This window comes from Dipodomys spectabilis, unplaced genomic scaffold (assembly GCF_019054845.1).
Source record: "Dipodomys spectabilis isolate Male_0828 unplaced genomic scaffold, ASM1905484v1 ptg000140l, whole genome shotgun sequence".
Lineage (NCBI taxonomy): Eukaryota > Metazoa > Chordata > Mammalia > Rodentia > Heteromyidae > Dipodomys > Dipodomys spectabilis.
The window spans coordinates 6,605,841-6,620,236 of record NW_024870817.1 but is presented as its reverse complement, the minus strand read 5'-3'; the positions used below and the strand labels follow the sequence as shown (position 1 = coordinate 6,620,236).

At 35.4% G+C, this 14,396-nt stretch overlaps 1 protein-coding gene across 3 annotated transcripts in view; it reads right to left on the bottom strand.

Annotated features, from left to right (window-relative positions):
* Positions 1 to 2,954: 2,954 nt before the first annotated feature.
* Positions 2,955 to 14,396, bottom strand: part of Chd1 (chromodomain helicase DNA binding protein 1) — an 89,708-nt gene continuing 78,266 nt past the window's right edge. For 2 of the 3 annotated variants that reach the window (XM_042690716.1, XM_042690714.1), the window contains 5 exons: positions 8,904 to 9,082; positions 7,213 to 7,309; positions 6,530 to 6,581; positions 5,820 to 6,030; positions 2,955 to 4,464 (listed from right to left, as the gene is read on the bottom strand). In XM_042690716.1, the coding sequence (XP_042546650.1) occupies positions 4,119 to 4,464; positions 5,820 to 6,030; positions 6,530 to 6,581; positions 7,213 to 7,309; positions 8,904 to 9,082 (885 nt within the window). In that variant the 3' untranslated portion in view covers positions 2,955 to 4,118. Of the gene's footprint in view, positions 4,465 to 5,819; positions 6,031 to 6,529; positions 6,582 to 7,212; positions 7,310 to 8,899; positions 9,083 to 14,396 lie in introns of those variants that run through there. The other variant, XM_042690715.1, reaches the window with a different exon arrangement.

Below are 14,396 nucleotides of genomic sequence, written 5' to 3'. Positions count from 1 at the left end.
TCCAACAGTACACAAAGGAGGAATAAACCTTCATAAAACAGGGCGTTTATCCCAGGCATGTTAAGTTTATAAAAATTTATAAAAATCAATGTAATTCACACATCACCCAAGAAAAAAAAAGCCTAATGGACATTTTTAATGAAACTTCTTCATAGAGCCCTAGAGCATATAAAGAAGTCTGATGCTTTCTCTGGAAGATAAGGCATAGAGCAGGTATGTCCACTTCTCCTTTACAACATGGCTGTACCTAATGCAATAAAACAGTAGATAACAGATTTGTAAAGAAACCAAGGTTTTGTATTTGCTTAAAGTCATGACTTGAAGTAGTAGAGAAATCTGTCTTGCAAGAGAGCCATGAGTTCAAAACCAAAAGCTGGGAGTGAGAGTGAGTATGCAAGAGAGGACAGACACAAGGAGAGGAGAGAGGAGACAAGAGAGGAAAGAGGCCCTGGGTTCGATCCTCAGCACCACATAAGCAAAAAGAAAAAAGCCCGAAGTGGTGCTGTGGCTCAAGTGGTAGAGCGCTAGCCTTGAGCTGAAGAGCTGAGGGACAGCGCCCAGGCCCAGAGTTCAAGCCCCATGACCGGACCCTCCCCCCCCCCAAAAAAAAGAGAGGGAAGAAGAGAGGAGAAAAGAACATGAGACAGTGCAATCTAGCATTTGGAAGGCCAAAGTGAGGAATTATATATTAACATGATGAAGTCTAGTCTGGGGCACATTTGTAAATTCTAGTCCAATCTAGCATATATAGATAAAAATACCAAATAAAGTAGTACCTTTTACTTTTTTTTAAAAGCTAAATATAAGGGTAGTTTCACTAACCTACATGCCTTCTAAGGTAGAAAAATCCAGTTCACGAAGTTCAATTAGGAGAATGTATACATTTGGGGAAAAATGCTTAAAAACGGACTTAAAACCCCTTTTCTATGCAATCTTATCTTTCCTCCTTTTACAGAGCTAACATTCCCTATCTTCAATTTCTTAAAAAAAAAAAAAAAAAAATCACCGGATTTTCCATAAGGCAATCAGATCATGTTTTAAATTAAAAAAGACAAAGTGACCACACGATATTCTACAAAATCACTGATTTCCAAAACAACACATCATTTCAATTGGGCTGTTTTCTTACTGGTACCTACAACAGGTTTGCCTCTGTGGCACAGTTGTCCCAATGCCTTCTCTTCGAAACTCCTCCCCTATCAAGTCTGGTAGTGGTAAGTTTCACCTGCTGTTTTAAACTGTCTTGAATTTAATGTTTGACAGAGGAATGAGTATTGCTGTTTTTACATGCCAATCCAGAAACCTAAAATATTTTAAAATTATTAGGTTAATTTTTAATTGTTAGGCTATGAATCATTCAAAATGTTAACAACTCCTTAATTATAAAACTACAAAAACATTACAAATGTTTTGGAGGAATGATCACATATGAAGCTAACTATGTTACACAAAGTTGTAATGATTCTCTTTATTAAGCCATCCACTTTGAAATGAAAAAGAAAAAATCATGCACCTTCTGCTTTCCAGTATGAAAATGAATCTCTAGCATATTGTCTTTAAAAGCAGACAAGCCATTGCTTTTAATAAGAATCATTTATTTGGAGGGTTAATTGGTACAATGCTATGCATATTCTCATTCTTAAAAAATTAAACATAAATGGATAAAAATAGCAAAGCAAATGAGCATGTAAAAGACAAAAATAAGCATATTTTATAATGTTCCCTGTTATAGCTATGAACTACTGTTCTTCTCCACTGTCTTAGTAAATTTATGGCTTGTTCCTTTCTCACATAATTGCTGACTTTTTACAAATTGACATATTTTCTATTACTAAATGATAGTTTTAGACTTAACTTAGCCAACATCCTCAATTAAATGAACTGTTTAAAAAAATTAGAACCTATCCCCTTGTCTTCAAAAATGCAGTATTGTTGTATAAAATTTATACAATAAATATCATAAAAGTGTTCCAGCTACAAATTGATTTTAAAATGCCAACCCTGATTTAGGTCCTTTGCTGCCATGAGTTTATCAAGCATCAAGTTTTAGTTGAATGCTATCTTGTGGAATAAAATCATTTAGAAAGCTGGGTGCAGTGGCTTATGCCTGTAATGCTAGTTACTCAGGAGGCTGAGATCTGAAGATGGCAATTTGAAACCAGCCTGGGCAGGAAAGTTGAGACTCTGATCTACTAACCACCAAAAAGACATGAGTGGAGCTGTGGCTCCAAATGGTAGAGTGCTAACCTTGAGCAAAAACAAAGCCTAGGGACAGCACCCAGGTCCTGAGTTCAAGCCCCAGGACCAGCACAAAAAAAATAAATCACTTATATGGAGAAAAGTACAAAACCTTAAAAACTGTGCCAACACTGAGTTCTTTATATATAAATTTGAGGTTTAAAAGTTGAGTTGTTGCCTCACACATTGACAGCAATGAAATTCATTTTTTTTTGAGGTTAACTACTTAAAAAGACTCACTGCTGTAAAAAAGGGAGATTGTATATAAATTTTAGACTTAACTTGGTAAAAGAAAAATATGACAAATTTATGCACAAATTTTAGTAGACTGTTTCCACAACTAATACATGAGGATATTATTGGGATAGTATAGAATATACCCATACTTAAAATTGTCAAAGATTCAAATTTGTTGCATCACAGCATACATCCAAAATGTGTGATGTAATTCAAAAATTCCTACAGATATAACAAAGTAAAAAAAAATACATGAATAAATATAAGACATTCTAATGTCTGTAGGAAGCCCAAGGATCCAAAGACCAAAGACCCAAGTTTTACTCTCTAGAAAGACCCAAGTCTTCAAAGCAGATTTAGCACTGCTACTATATTCCACTGCTTATGCTAATATCTTTTTCTGGCAGCTAAATGTCACTTTAAAATAATGACTAGATGTTTGGGAATAAGAAAGCAGCAGAAAACTACAGGAGCCCACATATCCTTTTACTTAAATTTAATTTGTCATAAAGAAGGTTTTTATATACAATCAGTGTGCACTGTAACAGTTTATATTAAAAGTCAATCGAGTTTATCTAAAATGTTAACCTGGCTGCATAGCACATTTGACATTATTGCCCACATGAAAAGAGAAAACAAATGCATTTATCATCACTTTTAGCTATTTTGGATTTTGAGAGTGTTCATATGTCTACCTGTTAAACCAAATGCATCTGAAAAAATGTTTCCAGAGCATACCAATTTTTTTTACGTACAAACAAATATTGACTAAAAAAGAAAATAAAGGGGAGAGGGAATAACATGTATCTAATAAAATATTTGATATAAAAAGAACTAATGGAAATAGGTGGCCCCTTTCCCCATTTTTACATTCTAAACAATGATTCCATCAAGACAAATCATTAGAAAGTGTTTTTACACTGATTTTTTTTTTTTTAATAAGAAGGCCTGAGTTGGTAGGGAAAGGAACAGTCAAAAAAAGCCTGAGAAAGGGAAGTAAGGAAAGCTCATTTAATACATTTACAATAATTTACAGCCATCTCTTTTTTTGTAAAAAGGCATAATAATAGATCACAAACAGGAAATTCCTGGCTATATTACAGGTATAAGTACAGAATTTAAATATTCAAGCTTGTGATGAAAAGCGGCAAGGTGGTCGCAGTGTACAATGTAAACAAGTAGCTTTGGAAAGTGAACAAAGTCCTTGAGTGTTTTTTCTTTATTAAGAAAAGAACTCTCTTTCATTCCTTCCTGAAACATGATCACAGGTCAGAGTACATATACAAACATAATTTAAATGGAGGTCAGCTGAAAAATCACTGACTTTTTAAAAACAGTTTTATCCAGCCTATACGGATACGGGAGGGCAGTGTTGAGGTCCCTGTTATAGTAAACATTTTTCATTTCTTTAAAAAAAGAAAAAAAAAAGTACTACAATATTTGTAGTACAGTGCAGCATAATCCTTAAATATAAAAATATTTTCTCTTCTGTTGGGGTAATAGACCTTGCATCCTGGAAAGAAGTAACAATACTGCTACTGATAGAATATCTGTTTATAATCAATTTTTCAAGTCATGTAAGGCAATTACTGTGTTGGTTTATGATATATGGCTAAAAGTTAAGTCCAGAAAGAAGTTTTTTGTTATGTTTTCCTACTGCTCCAGGTATGCTCGGGTGTACTTTTGTGTTCAACTGAATGTTCAAACGGAGATCTGGAGCCATAAGGAGACCGCTGATCTAGTGGTGACCTGGGGCCACTACTGGAAGCTCTGTGGTCCATTTGCCAATCTGAGTGATACCTATAATCCCTGGAAGATTTATGATGCGTGTATTCAGAACTTGACCGGTGATCTGAATGTAACCGATGATCTGAATGAGATCGATGGTCAGAATGAGATCTATCCTTTAAACTTCCTTCCAAAGTTGACCTGTGATCTCTACTCCTGTGATCATCCAGCTTTCTGTGTTTTTCTCTCTCACTGTAGTACCTAATAAAAGAGAAATTGAGCTTTTTAGTCAAATAATGCAAATTTAAATGTTAAAAAGAAACTTCCTAAAAAATAGTTAAGATATGCTTTTAATTGTATATACTTAGTATTTAATATATAAATTACCTTAAAAAGCACCAGGAATATTGATTAATGAAAATTATTTGGTTATATAACAATATAGAATATAGACTCTTACCTTGTGGACAGGAGAAGGAGGAAGAAAACGAATACGAAAACATATTTTCTGACTTAGGAACAATAATTTTAAAAATATGGAATGCACAATTCTCCCCAACAAATTCTGGGCCATTTTTACTTTAATCTGTATTTTGGAGAGCATTTGACCCAATAGTCTCCACAACTTTCACTGTGTACTTTTTTTTTTTTTGGTCAGTCATGTAGCTTGAACTCTGGGCCTGGGCACTGTCCCTTAGTTCTTCAGCTCAAGGCTAGTATTCTACCACCTGAGCTCCAGTGCCACTTCCGGTTTTCTGGTGTTTTATTGGAGATAAGAGTTTCACGGAGTTTCCTGCCCGGGCTGACTTTGAACAGCGATCCTAAGGTCTCAGCCTCCTGAGTAACTAGGATCACAGATGTGAGCCACCGGCGCCTGGCTTCACTATATTTTGACTTCAGTTTTTTAATTTAAAACTGTTTTATAGCCAGGTAATGTTGGCTCAGGCTTATATTCCTAGCTACTTAGGAGGCTCAGATCTAAGGATCATGGTTTGAAGCCAGCCCAAGGCAAGAAAGTCTGTGAGACTTGTATGTCCAATAAACTACTCAGAAAAAGTCAGAAGTGGTACTGTGGCTCAAGTGGTAGAATATTAGCCTTGAGCCGGGCGCTGGTGGCTCACGCCTGTAATCCTAGCTACTCAGGAGGCTGAGATCTGAGGATCGCGGTTCAAAGCCAGCCCGGGCAGGAGAGACCGTGAGACTCCTATCTCCAATAAACCACCAGAAAACCGGAAGTGGCGCTGTAGCTCAAGTGGTAGAGCGCTCGCTTTGAGCTGAAGAGCTGAGGGATAGCGCCCAGGCCCAGAGTTCAAGCCCCACGACCGACAAAAAAAAAAAAAAGAATATTAGCCTTGAACAAAAAAGGTGCTCAGGGACAGTGCTCAGGCCCCAAGTTCAAGCCCCAGGATCAGCAAAAACAAAAACAGTTTCATAGAAAAATTCAGTTCTTAAAATGAGTAACAAAAAAGCACTGTATATTAACATTCCTTCTTATTAAATAAACAAGATCTGTTCTGATTTTGGAAAACCTCCTTGACCAATATAGGTCAAATACATCAAATATAATCCAAAAGAGACATGTATAAGCAACATTTTCAAAAAAGTAAGTCAAGTACCTGCTGTCTTGCTTGTAGTGATCCCATTCACGATGATCTTTACCATTACTAAATGAAGAATAGGGTCTTTTCCTAGAATCAGTCTTTTTATAAGAATCTCCTTGGTGCCGGTCTTTGTGATGATCATGGTACTGAGATAAGTGTCTATCAGAAGAATAACTGTCCCTGCTGCTGTCATCATGATTTGTATTCTCTTTTAACCTTTCTACATCTATTAGATAAGAAAGAGATATTTTTGTTAATGCGGTAAAACTACCTTAATGGCTAGATAAAGAATAACTCCTTACTAAAACAAAATAATTTCCAAAATACAGTCTGTTAATAAAAATGGTTTAAAAAGCAGCACCAATGCTTAAAAGATTACTTGGTTTTGAAATGTAAAACAATACAACTGAAAAACATGGTACCCACATTTTCCTTGGACTATCCTTCTGCTGACTCACAGAAAATCAAAATTCAATTTTCAAATGATATAAAACAAGAATTCACTCACTTAACAATCATCCTACATTTCCTAGAAACTGTCAAAAGATTGTTTTACAGAAAGGATAGTAAGCTAAAATACTACAAGAGAATATCTTTTGAAAAAAAATAATGTAAACTTGTATGAGAACTACAGAATCCACTTAGCACGGTACTTTAAACAGTTTAAACCATTTAATAATGTGGTTTATATACTTTTTTTAAAAAGGAAAACAGATTTAACTTACCTGGATTTCTAATCACATGAGCATTCAAGTTGCTGTTCTGGTCATTGTTTTGCTAAAATACATAAGAGTCTTTTTAAGTGGTTTAAAATACTCATAGAAGGGGGATGGGGGAGAAAGGAAGACACTTAAAATTCCCACGTAAGATATTAAAATGCACACATGGAACACAAATGTTACTTTACACATAAAGTCTTTTTTTTTTTTTTTGGTGGGAGGGGTCGATTGTGGGGCCTGGACTCTGTCCCTTAGCCTTCAGCTCAAGGCTAGTGCACTACCACACTTGAGCTACAGCTTCACTTCTGACTTTTTCTGCTTATGTGGTGGTGAGGAATCAAACCCAGGGCCTCATGCATGCAAGGCAAGCACTACACTACTGAGCCACCTTCCCAGCCCTAAAATCTTTTTTCTAAGAAGAAATTATATATGCTAGTGGCTCATGCCTGTAGTCTAGCTACTCAGGAAGCTGAGATCTGAGGATTGTGGTTTGGGCAGGAAAGTCTGTTGAGATTCTTATCTCTAATGAACCACCAAAAGCCAAAAGGGAAGCTGTTGCTCAACAGTAGAGAGCACTAGCCTTGAAGCTTTGAGCAAAGCCCAGGGCTGATGTTTAGGCCCCTAAATTCAAGCTCTAGGACAGGCCACCCCCTTTCAAAAAACATTAACAACAAAAAGTATTGATTTACCTGAGATTCTTGCCGCTTTTTAATAGCATGCTTATATAATTTATGTAATTTTCTTGCATCAAATTCAGTAAACTTAGATACAAAAATCCACAGGTTTCTGAAAGAAAAAGGAAATTAATTTCCTGGAAAATATGGGGTTTTTTTTGTTTTTTGTTTTACAGAACCATTTGAGCCTCAAACAGAGGCACCTATCTTTCTATGTGATAGTCTGAACTAAAAAGATTAATTTTCATATTTATTTTCAGTAAGATTCAGAGGACACTAACAATACTGCTCCTTCAAACCCCTTAATTTTATAGCCATTGGAATAAAAAGTAGAAATAAGCCCTGATTTAAAATGAATCAAACATATGTAAGGTGAAAAATTAAGAAGGTATTCAGGGGGCTGGGAAGGTGGCTCAGAGGTAGAGCGCTTGCCTTGCATGCCTGAGGCCCTGGGTTCGATTCCCCAGTACCACATAAGCAAAAAGAAAAAAAGCTGGAAGTGGCACTGTGGCTCAAGTGGTAGAGCGCTAGCCTTGAGCTGAGGGACAATGCCCAAGCCCAGAGTTCAGGTCCTACGACCGGACCCCTCCCTCCCTCCCTCCCTCCCTCCTCCCCTCCCCCCCCCCCCCCCCCCCCCCCCCGCAAAAAAGAAGGTATTCAGATATTGTTAATGTTATTACGGACTTTATGGATGAGGTATGTTAATGGTTTGGGAACAGTATCAGATAAGAAAGGTTAGGCCAAAGATAATCTTAATGCATTAAAATGGCTATCACTGCCAGGTGCCAGTGGCTCATGCCTATAATTCTAGCTACTTAGACTGAGATCTGAGGGTCATGGTTCAAAGCCAGTCCAGGCAGGAAAGTCGGTGAGACTCTTACTCAGAAAAGGCTGGAAGTGGTGCTATATATAGTTCCAGTTGTAGAGCCTTGAGCACAAAAAGGCTCAGAGATAGTGCCCAAGCCCCGGGGGTGGGGGTGGGGGTGGGGGATACTCTTACTTTCTGAACTGACACTATAAACCAAGAATGGCATGTATCTCTAGACCTCCTTCCGTTTAAAGCATGCATTAACCATGCATCATTTAATAATGTATACTAAATCATCAAATTGAACACCTTAATGTAATTCTAAATTTTCAATAACACCTCAAAAGATAAATATTATGTTAGGTTAGTCATCATAAGAAGACCCAAATATACATTGTAGTTATGACATTTACCTTGAAATATAATTTAAAATATTTAGCTGAGAAAACAAATTGAATACAGGATTCAACTGAAATCTATAGAACTAAGAAAGTACATCAAGACTTTCCCACATTCTACAGTTAATTCACAAGAGTAAGAAAATGAAAACTATCTTTTTGTTCATAATTCTTTATACAAATACATTTTTCCCTAGAAATACTTAAGTCAGGAATTAAGTTCTGCTCCTGACCTTATAACCTGCACAACTATCTCATTTTGGGTAAAGCATCAGAGCTGGACCTAACACAAATCAATAAGCATGCATCTCCTTAAATTCTAATGTTTTCAGCATCTCTTAATTACAATAATTTTTAAACAAAAAATAGTACTGCATTTCCATTGTTTTTAAGGCATTTGGTAAAAAATATAAAGGAAGAACATAACAAAAATGGATACCATGAAAACTTGGTTAATGTCAACAAATACTTGGTGATAAATTTAACAGTATATCACTTACTTTCTCCACTGCTTAATTTGTTCAGGATTTGTATACTCTTTCAGACATTCTGTGATATGGTCTCCAATTTTTATTAAACATTGTCTAGTATGTTCCAGCTGTTCTCTTTCTGAGAGGCCTTTTTCGGGTCTATCAAGTTGTTTCAAAGCTGCTTTCACAGGCCTCATTCTTTCTTTACACTTGAAAATAGGAAAAGAACATAAATACATATATTAGAAACAACATGGCAAGAGCTGGCTTGCTCAGTGACATTTACTTATAGCACTGTAGGGTGATGAAAAAAGCAGCTGCATGTCACCTCACAAATCCACATCATTTTTCCCCTTTGTATTTCCTTCAGGAAAATAATTATTGTCATGTGAAAATCAGTCTTCACGGAAATACAAGCCTTGAACTTTACTTAGATTCTATAAAATTATTTTTAATGCAAAAATATACCAATCTAAGTAGCCTTATTAAACAGTCATTTCCTAACTACACTGTTGGCATTATTCATAGCTCCTTTGTTTTTTACTTCTGGTTTAATTTTGGTAGTTTACATCCTGCTAGAAAATAATATATTAAACACCTATAAGTTGAATATATGCTATGTTGTTAGCATTATTCTAAAAGTAAGAAATAGATCAGTATGTATGATAGACGATGATTTTATAAAACCTAGAATCCAGTGCAAAACATAGTGATTTAGTTTTTCATGGTGACAACTATGTTCAATACAAAGAGAAACAGCAGATTGCTTCCTAACTTATTTTACAGAGGGCATGTTATAACCAAAATTTTGCTTGAAAATGTTTAAGGAAAAATATATGAATGCCAATGGGTCTGGAACTATATAAGAAAAGCGACATTAGGTGATAGAAATGACACTTGTCATTCCAGATGATATAATGATGACAATATACTACTTCAGGTTTTTGAAAGTTATTTATCTTTAAACCAAATTGTGGAAACAGCCCAGATGCCCTAAATAGATACATGAGTGGATACAAAAAATGTAGTACCTATACACAATGGAATTTTATATAGCCATTAGATAGAATAATATGCCATTTGCAGGGAAATGGATGGACCTAGAAGGCATCATGCTAAGTGAGGTAAACTAAGCTCAGAGACACAAACCATACATTTTCTCTCATCTGCAGTAGCTAGGTATAAAATACACCAGGACATGATAAATTATACAGGACTCTAGGCATTCACATAGTAAGACCAAAGGAGGATACTCTTAGGGGAGGGAATACAAGGTGTAATGCTTATGTGCCTCTGATCATATAAAATAAGATTTTTACATGATCCAGAAAATGGATATGTATTATATGTAATATATACAATAAAAAGTTTTGTTTTAAGAGAGATGGAAAGTCATTTTAGAGCTCTAAGTATAGAAATAACAGATATGACTTAATTCTTCTTGTAACTATTACAACCACCAACTGCTGTATCAAGTACAAACTGCATTATGGAATGGTCATAGTATGACAAGAGAATGTTTGAAACAGTAAGACCAAGTATAATCTTATTGAGTAACTCAGTAAAGAGATGAGTGTGGCTTATATCTCAGTATTTGCTCAATGTGTGGGAAACCAGAACTGACTGAAATCTATGTAAAAGCAAAAGCCCAAAAAGAAGGGAACTGGAGATAGAACATTCAAAAAGCACTTACTGGGATACTTACTAGGATACAGACTATACTTCACTTTAAATACAACCCAAACAATAGTCCTTTTCCAACTATTTAATCTTTTCTAGGGGAAAAAAAAAAAGAGGCTTAGGAACAAAATGCCAGGTCCAACCATCTCAAATCTTGTGCTTTTTTTCTTCTCCCTGTGCTTGTTAGTGACTGCCATTTGTAAAGGGGGGAAAAAAAAAATCAATGAAAGAGAGGAAAAATCTGAAAGTACAAATAAGGGAAAATGTCTAGAAAATGACACAGAAGAAGGCCAGGTGATTTATTACTACTCAGTTATTCATCAATAAAAGAGTATTCCTTAAATAGAAATAAAATCCAGGGCAAGCCCAGAATGCTTGGCTCTAGAATCTGTATTTAAAACAATTCTACTTTTCATCTCTAGGATAATAAAAGATCATTTATGAAGATAAATGAAGGGTAAATTCATGGACACAGTAGAACACTGTCCACTTATTTTAACAATTAGATGAACTTTGGTAAGGGGAGGAGGAGGGTTGGGTGGAGGGGTGGGGGGGGGGGGGGGGAGGATGGGATGGGAAGGGGAAACAAAGGAGGAGGCTACAATCCATTATCTTGCCCATGTAATTGTAACCCCTCTGTACAGTATTTTCACAATAAAAAAACAATTAGATGAAAATTAGAAGGTTGTAAGAGGGTAAAGGGAAACTATTCCCCTAGCTAGTACAGGGCTCCGTTGTGTTTGCTATGTCCATGCTCTGTCTAAGGCACTCAGGGGATCACCTGTAGGCTTGGATGCCTGCTGCCTATTCCAAGTGAGAACTTGCCCCAGGTTCACAGGCTATCCAATTTCTATGAGGCTAGCAATAATTGAAATAAGCAAAGTGTGGTTGAATGCTTTGACTACTGAGCCATATCCTAACTCCAATGGTGAGAAACAGCACCTCAACTCTGTCACTATACTGTCCTGCTGAACATAGAATATCTCAACTGCAATTCTACAGGTGATTAAAACCTCCGATAAAGAGTAGGATTCATATGCACAAGAAATGTTAAAAAAAAAAAAAAAAAAAAAAAAAGGCACGATTACTCCTCCAAAACTATGCTCTTGTCTGACAAAAACACCAAACCAAAATTAGTAACAAAAGACAAAAAAAAAATTTCTTATACCCAACTCTAACCAATAGATAGGTCATCTGAACAAAAACAACCACAAAGAATCTTCAGAATTAAAAAAAAAACAACTATAGATCAAATACACTTAACATATCCAGAGATTAGTTTCTCCTCAAAAGCCCACAGAATTTTCTACAAAATAGGTATCTTCTAATATAAAGCAACTCTTAAGAAATGTAAGAAAATTGAAATAAGTTTTGACATTTTCTTAGGCTATAGAGGAACTAAAACTACAAACCAACCAGAGAAACCATAGAAAATACCCAAACACATGGAGACTGAACAATTTGCCACCGAATGCGCCAGTGAGTCATAAACAGAGAAATAAAAAATTCCTAGAATCAAACAAAAATGAAAACACAACTTACGAGAGATTTGTGTCACAGCAAAGGCAGTTTTAAGAGGGAAGTTTGAGAGTGCCTTCAATTAAAAAAAAAATCAGAGATCCCAAATTAATAACCTACTGATGTACCTGCAACTTTCAGAAAAACAAGAACTAGCCAAATCCCAAAGTAGACGAAGGAAACAATAACAATGAAATAACAATGGAGACTGAAACAATACAAAGAATCAACAGAACAAAAAGTTGATTCATTGAAAAGATTTTTTAAAAGATTAAAAAAGGGTAAAAGGGGATGGGGAGGAAGAGCAAGGATAGGGGTTGGAGAGGGAAAAAAATTACAATTTCCCTCCATATATACATATGTACACATATATGTATATATATTTTGACATAGAAACTCAGTATAATGAATAAAAACTAAATCAGTGACACATTAAAAATCATACTATATGAAGTTTCACTGTAAGTACACAAGGATGTTTTAATACACATCCCCAATACATATTAATAGGATACATAAAGAAAGTAAAGGACATAAATTGCCTAAGTATCTCAGTAGATGTAGAAAAGGCATAAGAGTAGCATAAGAGTATCCAATATTCCTTCATGGAAAGTCCTGAAGAAAACAGAAATAAAAGGAATATACCACAATATAAAAACCTATAACCAACATTATATTAATTGGGGAAAAACAATACAGTTCCTCAAGGTCAAGAACTAGGCATAATGCTTGAATTCTTAGCCAGAGTAATTAGACAAGAAAGAGATTTTTTAAAAAGAGGCAAATCATAAAGAAGTCATAATATTGCTGTTTTTAGATACAAAGATTTTAAAAAAACTAAAGATTCCACCAAAAATCTCTTGGTTGTAATAACTATTTTTCACAAAGTAGCAAAAAGAAAACAGCTTAGGTTTTCTATATACCAAAATCAAACAGGTAAGGAAGAAATCAGGTAAGAAACCCATTTACAAGAACCTTAAAAATATTAAATACCAAGAAGTAAACTTACAAAAGGAGGTAAAAGGTTTCTAAAATAAATACTACAAAACTATAGAACTGAATTGAGAAAGACATTAGAAGGTGAAAACATGCACGTGTTCATGAATCAGCAAAATTAATATTGTGAAAATGACTACACTATTGAAAGCAATCTTAAGATTCAATGTAATTCTCAAAAAAACTCATGTCATTTTTCAATAAATAGAAAATTAATTCATATAGAAACACAGAAGACCCCAAATAATACCTCACTTGATGAAATACTACAGAGCTACAATGTCCTTGCACAGAAACAGACATACGAACCAACAAAAGATCCAGAAACAACATTGGCTACAGCAATCAAGATTTTTGACAAATGTGTCAAAAGTTATACATTAGAGAGCTTGTCCTATTCAATATTTATTGAATAGTGCTGGGGAAAGTGGTATCCACACATAGAAGACTGAAACTAGATTCTCAGCCTGCATAAATATTAATTCCAAATAGATCAAAGTCTAAATGTATGGTCTGAAACTTTGAAACAAACAGAGTAAAATATAGGTAAGCCACTCCAAGATATATGCATAGGTGACATCTTTTTATAGGTATCAGCTGCTTAGGAGCTAAGAATTAAAAAGTAAATTAAAAAGGGTCTATACAGCAAAGAAAATTATCAGAACAGAAACCACCTATAAAATGGAAGAAAATCTTTGCCTCCTAGTCACTGAATAAAGGACTAATATCAGAATATGTAATGGACTCTCCCTCAAATATCAAAAGAATTATTGAGAAGGGTGACAATGATCAAGATGCACTGTACTTAAAATCTGAATTCTGGAATTAAAACCCTTTGTATTAACTACTTCATAAAAGAAAATATTTTAGGGCTGGGAAGGTGGCTCAGTGGTAGAGCACTTGCCTTGCATGCATGAGGCCCTGGGTTCGATTCTTCAGCACCACATAAGCAAAAAGAAAAAAAAGCCGGAAGTGGCACTGTGGCTCAAGTGGTAGAGCGCTAGCCTTGAGCTGAAGAGCTGAGGGACAGCGCCCAGGCCCAGAGTTCTGGCCCCACAACTGGACCCCCCCCCCCAAAAAAAAGAAAATATTTTAAACTATCCAATTAATGAGCAAAATGAATTGAAAAGACAGTTCTCAAAAAACACATAAATGGTCAAGAAATAAATTTATGAAGATGTTCCAACATTTTCAGCCGTAAGGGAAATGAAAATAAAAACAACACTGAGATTCCAGGCACTTCAATTAGAATGACTTTAAGAAAACAAATGAAGTGGGGTGCCAGCAGCTTACGCGTCTAATTCTAACTACTCAGGAGGCTGAGATCCT